Consider the following 11,125-nt stretch of genomic DNA (forward strand, 5'->3'; position numbering starts at 1 on the left):
AGAAAAGCCAGTTAAAACTCTTATGTACAGTCATGGCCTGTCAAGAGGCCTTTTTTCCGTGGAACTGTGAAAATGAATGACAAAGAAATGCAGGCAGACAGGACGAGAGTCAGGCTGTGAATTCTCTGTTCCATCCACGTGTCGTGTCAGGTCGCACAAGCGTCAAGTCCATAGTGAAGATGAACCCCGTCAACGACGAGGCTTCTTCGGGGTCCGAGGTGAAGAAGTGGTGGACCCGTCAGCTGACTGTGGAGAGCGACGAGAGCGGCGACGACCTCATCGACATTTAGCGGATGAGCCGCAGCGCATCCTGCCGTTTTTTACAGATGAGCTGGGAAGCTTGCTGGCTGACCTCGAGTCGTTTCATTTCCTCTTGCTGTCCCCTGATCAATGGAAACAATGCTTTTTTCTAGTCTTTTCTATCCAGGTTGAGGACTGTTCAGAAAGTATTATAGGCTGTGCGTGCAGGTTATCGACGAGACTCTCGTTGAGCCGCTATTTTGACGATTTCATATTTCTGGGATAGCTAATCCTTTTCCTCTGTGATTTCCACTCATTATGATGACTGAGTTTTTCTATGCAGGCACATATGGTGTTAAGTCAGACTGCGACAGGAAAGGAAATGAACCTAGAAGCTGCTGCTGTACATGTTTTCTACTGTTCCGCTGTTTCATGCCAGTTGTGTTGAAGCAGCTATAATAATTTGTGATGTCCTTCCTCGTCAATGCTTCTCTCTGTTCGTCTGTTTTAGTCCATGTTTCTGTGTAAGAATCATATAAATGTCGATTTTTCGTATCGTCACTTTATACTTACATCAGGCCTCTTGTTCGCGTTGCTGGAACAAGCAGATTAAAGCAACTTTTAGATTTATGACTGTGAATGTAATTAAAGGTCAGATCTATCTTATGTATTTGTGTAGACTTCAAACATGAAATATTTTGTAAATTATTATAAATCCGTAGATTTATCAAGTATTTAATTATTCTAATAAAGGCCTGCACTGCTTAGGCATCTATGAGCAGAATTGTCAGATGTCATTTCCTTTACATTACACTGCATACTTTCAGCTTTTATCCAACGAGGGAATGTAACCTTAATGTCAGCATTTTGCCCAAATACATTAATACGTATAATTCTTTATATTAAGATATTCATCATGAAGTACGATATCCTTACTGTCCAATGAAACCCACATATCTCCAAATTTGGTGATTTTGAATTTTCCAGATAAGCAGAAGGATGTAATGTTACTGAGGAAACTGTTGGACAAACCGCTGAAAAGTCCATTCAGCAATCTGAAAAAGGAGTTGTGATGAGGCTGAAAACGGTGCCAGTTCATTCTCCTGATTAACTGTTGATGCCAAGCTTATCACAGTGAACAAAGTCCCTGCCTTTCTCTAACCTGAAGAGGTTTTTCACTGGCTGAATCTAACACAAAACTGGACCAGGAAGCTTCACACCTAAACGTACAGATGGCATCTGTAGTCAAATAACTGAAGACCTATTCATGAAAGATGAAGACAAAATACATATAATATCTGAAGACAGCGTCTACCCAGTATGAACTGATCCACTGTCATAGAAATGGTCTAAATTCCAGTTCAAGAGAGACTGAAAATTGCCTAAAACACATGGTTCAGACTGCTCTCCTTTGGGAATTTTAATTGGCTTCACAATAAAACAAAAATCTTTGGCAATTCTCCAGCTCCCCACATTTTTTTATGCTGATTACAGTCTACAGTGCCCCTCCTCAAACAAAAGTCCAGAGTCTTTATTGTTGTTTTAGCCTTTCCAGTATTCCTTTAGAACGCCTGTTGCCCCCTTTCATCATGTCTTGCTTTACACAGTGATTCAATTCAATTTATGAGGAATTTAATTATCCCTCTATGAGTGAACAAAAAAAAAACAAAAAACGTGGGATTAGACTAACGAAGGGGGTAATTGAGTGGACAGATGCTGTTTAATGATTCCCCTCGCATACATCTGCTCAGATCAAACATTCAGTGCAGTCCCCACCCCTTCCCTGGGTAACACTGCCCTCTCCTGGACGCATGCTGAGCTTACCTGATCAGCTGTTGAGCCTCACGCGTTTACGTTTTTCTCTGTGTGTGAAATGCAACCAGTTGGCCAATGGGGGATTCACTCAGCTCTGAGGCTGCGGTGAAGGTTTTTCCTCTCCTTAAAATACCCTCTGTATCGACTCATTGCTTGTCCTGGCTCTCCGCTTCACAGCGATGCCCGGTGATGACATGTGCAGCTTGCTCTGGATCTAGATGAGCTCGGTTTCCAACCGGCCATCCGGGTCAGCATAAGTCCACAGAATGAAATGCAGTTTGTCCGGTGTAGACGGCCACTGTGAGAACACACACACACTCATGGAAAACAAACACATAAACAGAGGGGTGTGTGTATTAGCATCTCATTTTACTCTTTGTATTCTGGTGTACTCCTTTCCAGTTAAATCATCAGACAATCGCTCCGGCTCGTATTTGAGCTAATTGACTAATGCACTCAACCACCGGCTGCAGCTTAAGCATTCTCCTTGTTAGACACAGAATTGGGGCATTAAAGGAGACAGGGTCTTCATTTGTCCATTCAAGAGCCCAGTGCGTTTCACAGTTGATGGAGTGTGTATGGGGCTGGCTGGATAATGAATGCGAGGGGAAGCAGAGGGAGTGCAGAGAATCAGCTGCCTGTGGGACGCCCACTTGCTCTATAGAAATCATGACTTACTCACACATTCCAGTCTCTCGATGACTGAGTGCTCCCCCCCGACATACGGTCCTGTAGGGAAACAGTGTGACACCGGCCCTCTTGCCAATCAACTGTCTTTAATTTCTCTTTTCTCGCTCTTTCTTCTCCTCGACCATCGCCTCTTAAGCTCCACTTAGCTCAGAACTAGCTCATCAAAGGGCTTTTTCTCTTTTTTTCTCATTTTCGCCCTGCGTGGTAGAACACTTTTTTGTCTTTTAATTGCCTCTGCATCACACTGGCTCTTACAGGGCCTGTTGTTTTTACCCTCTCCGTCGTAATTTGCCCATCTCTCCCTCGTGCATGTCCTCTGCTTATTTAGGGCCTAATTGAGGCACTTTGGTAATTGGGGAGGAAGTTCTTAAGAACAGAGGGAGTGGGAGAGTGTCTTTGAGTTGAGATTACCTGTAATTAAAGTACATGATGGCTTTGATGGCTCGGTCCCCTCCTGTTGATATGTCGCCTCCAGACCCTCGTGGCGGCATCACATAGACTGCGAGATGCCTTCTCTGCCTGCCCTGCAAGATCACCACACACACAGAAATGCAAATATGACAGACACAACTACTGAGTTCTTGTATTAAAAACACACATATTGTGCATACTGCACATGTCCAGTGCCACTGTCGATGGCTCTCCACACAGCTAATTAAAAACCGGTTCTGAAGGAGGAAGTGTTGAAAAGTAGATGCAGCTTGGAGCGCACTTGTCACCCTCCTCCAGAAAGTCTGAATTTATACGTCTGAGGCTTCACACAGAGGCGTGATCGCTCTTAAATGTGTAAATGCTCGCTGTTTCCGGGTGGTCAGAACCCTCGTTGACCTTTGACCTCAGATCTATCATTGGTCGGCAAATTTCAACGCCTTTCCCAAGAGCGGGAAGGATACGGGAAGCTTGGCTCACTCTCCGGCGGAGAAAAACTTGGAAAACAGATGAAAGCACCCGACGCTTAAACACATTTTCTGGCCGCGCATAAAATGAACGCGAAGAAGGAGCTGCTTTCACTCCGCCGCCATTAGAGCAGACAACGAAGCACACCGAGCAACGACCTCTCAGTCCGTACAGCCCGCGATGTGTGCCTTAACAGTGAGACTGATTAGAGTAAATATGAGGTGAAGCGGGGTAAAAGCTTTCTCTCGCTGAGCTCCTCATGGCTATTGTCCCTTCTAGACATTATTGAGAGAGTCTGTCTGCAGCCTTGAGCAATTAAGGGACACAGACTGGGGTTAAAGCAGGATGAGCCTCATAAGGAGGCCATTGTTCCTCAAGGCCAAAATGACGTCTGTTTCAGACGATGCGCAGGATCATCCTGCTTGTGCATTTGTACAGCCGTGACTGTTCATGCATCATTTTTTTTGTACACGGCTGCACAATGAAGCGTGAATCTTTTCAGCGGATCTACCTTTTTCTATATGTTTTTGTGAGGATGCATGTTCTGTGCTCATGGCTTCGACGCTGCTCTCCATTTCAGATCCCAGTTGCGAATGTTCCCCTCCACTCCACACATTCTTAGCCTCATAAATAAGGTGGTGGCAGTGCAAATTAGCCGCCCGTATCTCATGTCAACATCCACCCCAGGTCTAGGCCCGATCCTGTCCCCGTGTTTTGAAACAGATGGCTACTACTACAATAAAAAAGTAGCAAATTATTTTAGCAGCGGGCGGCAAAAGCAATTAACAACTGGCATAATGTGTTGATTAAAATCCATTCCAGTCTCAATGAAGGGAGAAAAAAACTCCCATTTTCCACTCAGTCAGCTGGCGTGCATCCACCGCTCAGAAAGTAGGCTGACCTTGACCTGACCACAGCTGTCGCTCACTTAGGACCAACATGTGACCTCATTTACTTGCCATGGAGTGAAAAGTCTGAGTCTTTATGGTGATGAGTTTGTTAGAGCTACCAATTAAAAGTACAAATAAATCCATTTTTTAGTTACTGTTCAAGAAGTGGAAAGATGATTTGATGCGAACTCAGAGAAGACACATTTTGTTCCATGATGCACAGGGAAACTCTCTTGCCAGATAGTGTATTATTCACATAAAAAGATTAATGGTGAGATTAAACTGCCTCACCTCAAACTCAAATTAAACTTCTGCCTCACCGTCCCGCACAAATTTTAAAGCTGTACTTCGACTGGCTCTCCCCGCGCTTCATTATCTCCACTACTGATCTGGGACAGGCCGTTTTCTGCCTAATTAGAACCAAAATCTCCCATTTTTCCGTATAAGTTCAATTTAAAAGCCTGTTTCATGCTTGAAATGTGTCTCTCAGGCTCAGACTCAGACTTTGACACTGCGGCTCCTTTGTAAACGCGATGAATGCAGGAAGTCATTTTCGGGCCTTTACCTCATGTACCTCATCAGCAGCAGTCAATTGCCACCCCACTGAACGCTGAGCACCGAGTGAGAGGCTGCACTTTGTCTTTGAGCCAGAAAATCTCATTTTCACTAAACACCTAATCAGTCCCATTCATCTGGCTATGGTTCCCTAGTTCCCCAGTTCTACACCTGGCTTTGCCGTCTTTAATTACTGGGAGACAGGCTTTGTCTGATCTGGTGCCAAGATTGGACTATGAGTGGCAAATTCGGAAGGAAATCATACGGGCTCAAACCAATTCAATTACCCACCAATCAAAGTAGAAAGGCCTGTAATTGCAGTGAAAGGGTAACAATGAGAGCCTCCGTTTCAGTCCAAGCATTGAGGGTATTATTAGCAAGGAATAATGCCTACCTGCAGGGGGTGCTATGCTAAAACTATTAAATTTCACTGCAGCCAGCAATCTTACAGATCACTGGGAAAGCATTTTTTAATGTGACTATAGCCCTCGGTGAGACGTTACCTTATAATTTCATGTTTTTAACTCTGCTATTATGTCAAATTGTGCATGAATATGGTGTTTCCGAGCAAGGGAGCGGAAAATGGCTATGACATTATGAAGAGGCAAAGCTCGCACGCTGCAGTGGGAATTAGGAAATGCTATTTTAATGTGCTGAATATAACAGAAGAAGAGGATTTCATATCAGAGAAGTCTATGACAAGATGATATGAAAGAATGACCAGGCTACACTTGCGATCGAGCCACTTTTACGCCTCTCAAAGCCAAACTCCCGGCTGTACGTCCTCCACCGCCTCGTTCTGTGTCTCTACTCCAGCATCGTGTCAGGGCACTCTGGGAGTTTTCGTGTGCGACTACAAAAGTCTTCAAATCCAAACAAACAAATAGAAAACAGCATCAGATGCCACAGCAGGTCAAGCTGAAGATGGATGGCTCTCGGACTCTGGAACAAAAGAGCAACGTGCTTCCTCCTCAGCTCAATAAGCGTCCACAGTTTCTAATTCTACTCAGATCAAAGGCTGCCTTTAATTCCACTCAGCCCCCACCTGCCCACACTTCCCTCCCCTTCCTCTGGACATTGTGAATGATTTTAATATACGTACAGTATTTGTCATCTGCACCTCTCCCACTCTCCAGCTGTGTCTGACCCAGTCATTTCAAGCCCCAGACCCAAGGCTGTAGAAAAGCCCAGACAGAGAAATGGACTGGCGGTGATGGAGGCAGAGGAACACAGAAGTGTGCCGCCGACTGACAGAAACCCCCACTGGCTGCAGAATGGGATAGTTTGGGACAACTCAGGTACAAAATGACAACTTCAATTTTGCCTTTCCTTTGTTTTTCTCTTTTCACTCCTCTTTGTTCGGCCGCATTTGAAGATTGCCAATCACGCCATCAAAAGAGAACGCTGTTGTCATACAGTTTGTTTTCCAGACGTAACCTTTCGCTGCTCCGCAGTCACACTCCATTTTTCACGTTCCAAAAATTCAAACTCATGCGTGGGGTGTACACACACACACACACACACACACACACACACACACCGGCATGAGGACACATGCGCAAAAGCAAACAAACAACATCAAACAGTATCAAAGTGAAAATCAGCGCCCTTGATGGATTGTGTGATGTTACAGATTATTTTCTGCTTGGCTTGGCGCAGCGCTCATTTTTTAAGACAGTGTAGATCTGATTTGAGAACAAGATTTTGATATTTGGCATGACAACTTCACAGCAATTAATTTCACACCGGGGACAGGACTTGCCAGGATCACCTAAGCGCCTGCTCACAAGATTATTGGCGTGAGTGTGCTTTACTTGTATTGATGGTGAAACGCTCCACATACATGTTGAGGAGACGCAGAGGAAGCAGGTAGGCGCACCATCAGACGGTTTGTCGAGCTCGACCCGATCGATCAGGGTGAGGTTACAGCATGGTCTTCACCCGGCCAGAGGCGGGCCTCTCCACACAGTTCATTACTGATGTGGTCCTGCAGGGACTCCGTCTCTATGGGCCGACACATGTGTGCACACACAAACACAGAAGAACTGGAAGCTCGCCACAATGCTTTCTAACTTTGCGAACTTAGTGCACGCTGTATAGAAAGGACTTAGGCAGCGGCTAGGAGTAATGGAAGCCAAGGGATGCAGACTCAGTGGAGCGCAGACACACAGGCTTTTGTTGTCTCTGAGTGGGAGAAGGAGAAGCATCCTGGAGCTCAGGCTGCCTCCATTTCCGTCCTCCTCTGCGCACAAACACACACAAGTGCAGCGTCTCGCCAGCGCCTCCATGTCTTTTGCAAGCGCTGATCTTCCAAAGGGTTTGTAATGAGGGGAACCGCACTGCACTGAGCAGTCAGCCGCACACGATTAGAACTGAATAGTTTTCGTTCTTAGTTACAGAACTGACAAGAGGAAAATCTTAGAGACAGTACAGTCCGGATACAATTAGCACCACCTCTGGGATTTATTCATGTTTTATAGTTTTAAGAATTGTAAATGAATTCATTATTAAATCACTGGTTTAAAGAAATGCCTGATAAGTGATTTTAGGTCAAACACGCCTGTCTCCTGAGTCTCCAACGGCTGGACGGTCAGTTTTCTGCTCTGCATTACGCAGACAAAGCAGAACTGAAGCTGGAGAGAAGTCTCACCACGGCATTATGCAGCCATTTCTGACCACACTGACACCAGGAAGAGGAGCGAGGTATAGAAAATGATCAGATGATTAAAGACTGGTGCACAACTCGTGGCAGGTTTGACATCAACAGTTTCATTAATGCGTTCCTGAGGAAATAGTCTATGAAAACATTATCTTGTGATTTATTTTATTATCGTTTGTGTTAAACTATGTTAGAACAAATGGCAGAGGGCTTCATCTGTCACAATAAAACTATAAAGCTAAAAGAGGAAGCAAACAAAATCAAGAGCGGCGTAAAATGAAACATGCATTCAGAGTGACTCCTGCAGGCGTTCAGCTTTCCGATGTTTTAGCTTTCGAGGGGAAGGCAGGAGGCACTTGTTCATCAACAGGGCCGGACTGACTGCAGATTTCTGTTGTCTCTCTCTCTCTCTCTCTCTCTCTTTAGAGGGGCTAGTTTATTGAATGCTGAAACTACTACTCTCTCAAATATAGTCCAGCACTTGCAGTGGTGACTGCTGACGTTTGTGTCATGTGAGAAAATAGAAATGTGGGTTAAATCCCAGCTGAATCAAAAAGGTGAAGAGTTGGTTCAGTAAATCTGTTCCGGTGCACAGAGGAAAAACACTGGTAATGCAGACAAGATGCGAACCCACAATATCACCGTTACAATCCAGCTTTTAACTGCTACCATGGTTTTCTGAGCTGTCACACACAAACTAATTTCATTCTTCAGGAGTCTGTAATTTTTCTTAGTCTGCATGCAATGAAGAATATTTCCTTCTGTCATTTTTTCAGTATGATTGTGCTGCTTTTTGAATCAAACATTACGGCTAAAATGATGTGGAGAAAGTGCTGTGAACACCGTCACAGCCAAGGATTTATTCAGGTGAGCTTGAGGATCGTCGAGTAGTGACATCAAATCACAGCATCAGTAACACTGACAGATATGTAACTACAGAGCAAAATCATGTTTTATTCAAGCACTGACTGAAAGTAGGATGATAACGACAGAAAGATAAATGTCTAACAAAAGCTACTTAAAACCAAGAAGCTTTGAGACGCATTTTTTTTCTTGCACAAAAAAGATCCACTAACAAATAAACAAGCATGAACAAGTTCAAAATCAAAAAAATAAATCATGCACCAGATTTTTAAGTCACACATCGTCATACCTGAATGCCTGATTTCCAAAGACTCCCAAAATCCAATTCCAAAATGACTGCTTTTAAATCATAATCACAGAAGGAATAATTAATCTGTATTTAAAGATATCGTATTTGCAGCCAAATGGACCCAAAAGTGCATGAAAAGTATCATTTCAAACTAAAGCAGATTTGAAGTGCACATTTTAATAACGATAATATAATAAAACTTTAGTAGTTTAAATTTAAAGCCTCCCAAAATCTTTATTTTCTGAATCAGCTTCTCACTATGAGTGGCGGGCGCACACTTCCAGCTTGGAGTGGACGCCAGTCTTGTGTGTTCCTCTGCACCAATTACGAGTCAAAACAATCACAGTTGTCTGGTTGCCTGCTTGTGTTGCCGGGGTGTTTCGTTTTCTGATCTTTAACTTTTATTGTTGCTTATTCAGTCATGAATATTTCATGTCATATGGAAATACTTGTACCAGAAATATTACCAAAGTTTTACTTTAAAGTTAGACTTTAACGTAGACTTCTTTTGTATATAGTTTTTATTTTTTTCCTTGGGAATAAAACATGAAAAAGTCCGGGGGGATGGGGTGGTGAATACTTTTTATAGGCTCTGTATATGACTGTTCTTCTTTTGTGCTCATTGTAATGTCTCTGATGTATTCCCACTGCATCTCGTTGTTTTTGTTATCAATGATGACTTCAAATATAATTTTGGAATAAATATGCACTTCAAAACGCAACGTACAGAAGGAGAATCAACACGTCGACACACCAACGACAAGTTCAGACGAGCAATGAGCAAACTTTCTGCCATGCCGTTGTTTAATCTAGGCCAGAATCATAACAAAGGCTGATTCATGCGAGGATAGCCGCACATTGTAGGCTGCTGCTATTAGCTGCTACCAGTAGCAGTTATGCAGAATTGGGCACTTCCACCGTGTATCAGACCTGCACGTTTAGACATTTCATTTCTTTCTTGGCCGAAACGAATCAAAATGATTCAAGTCGGAGTTAACCGACGTCTGCGATCACCCCTCCTTTGTAAAAGACTTTTTCTTCTGTCCTTTTCCCTCGTCCTACAACAACAGGAGGCACCATGCCTACACAGCATGGCCTCTTTTTCACTGTATCGAGGAAGGGCACGACATCTGCAACATCTATCACCCTGCATGGGCTAAAGTTGTTATAGTTACTGTGACCCTGCCTCCAAGCTCCTCATTGATCTCTAGTTTTTCTTTTGGTCATGCTTTAGACTACAGTATAGACGGTAACAAAAAGAGGATCACATAGTTTCTTTTTTATCAGTTTGGTGCACTAAAAACCACGGGGTACATTTCTCTTTTTACTCTGGAACAGACAGAGGTCCATTGAAAAGAGGATTGTGAGAAACAAACATGTCTATGGTTTATTTTAATGTGGGTGTTGTAAAGTAGGCCTACTTACAGGGTTCAGCATTGTACTTACAGGTGACTTCAGCCGCCTGAGGTGGTTCAGGTTGATGTGGATTGACACGGAACGGCCGAAGCTGCTGTAGAAGATGGCTGATTTTATGCCCTGTCACAGCGTAACTATGTTCAATAGCAACAGATACGAACAGTACAGTCGCTGAGCTTTACTGACAGTTGCTGCACAATAACAAAATTAATGATTCAAATTGGTGATTCAAACGATTCACACCCACAACAGAGCAGATCTCATGCTACAACCACAGGCGAGAGCTACGCAAAGCGCCTCCATAGTGTCCCCCTGACTCCTGATGGTTGGTGGACGCTCGTTTATGATCTGCACCCTGAAATATAAAATAGGTAGCCGATATGGTTAGAAATGCTCACATTACAAGTCATTATTGAATTCCCCTATCGTCAGATTATTGTTGCTGTAATAACATAATAGGTGCCCATTACTCAAGAAATTCCTTCATAGAAATGACTTTAAAGTTGGCTGAATGTTGCACCCTCACTCCCTGGCTTCACATCTTGTCCCTGCATGCGTCATACAGCACAATTACATGAGCAAAGAGCTCTGGAGGACAAAATTGCTACTTTTCAGCGCAAGGTTCACTTTGACATGTACTACAAAGGCACCGGACTCCATTAGAGTGAAGGAATGACTTCCTTCATGCTGGGTGAAAGAAGGAAAAAAGAAGTATATTTAGTGATAGTAGGTTCTTTAATGAAATGTGGCAGTTACATGTGATCTGTATGAAGATTGCTCGCATGTACAGTAGAGGCGAAGCGACTCTTG

The 11,125-nt window shown here is 43.6% G+C and overlaps 1 protein-coding gene across 3 annotated transcripts in view; it reads left to right on the top strand.

Moving 5' to 3' along the window:
• Nucleotides 1-952, top strand: part of nalcn (sodium leak channel, non-selective) — a 65,481-nt gene extending 64,529 nt beyond the window's left edge. For 2 of the 3 annotated variants that reach the window (XM_041950383.1, XM_041950384.1), the window contains one exon: nucleotides 110-952. In XM_041950383.1, coding sequence (XP_041806317.1) covers nucleotides 110-290 — 181 coding nt within the window. In that variant the 3' untranslated portion in view covers nucleotides 291-952. The remainder of the gene's footprint in view (nucleotides 1-109) is intronic. The other variant, XM_041950382.1, reaches the window with a different exon arrangement.
• Nucleotides 953-11,125: the final 10,173 nt, after the last annotated feature.

Source organism: Chelmon rostratus, chromosome 13 (genome assembly GCF_017976325.1).
Source record: "Chelmon rostratus isolate fCheRos1 chromosome 13, fCheRos1.pri, whole genome shotgun sequence".
In the NCBI taxonomy this organism is placed as follows: Eukaryota; Metazoa; Chordata; class Actinopteri; order Chaetodontiformes; family Chaetodontidae; genus Chelmon; species Chelmon rostratus.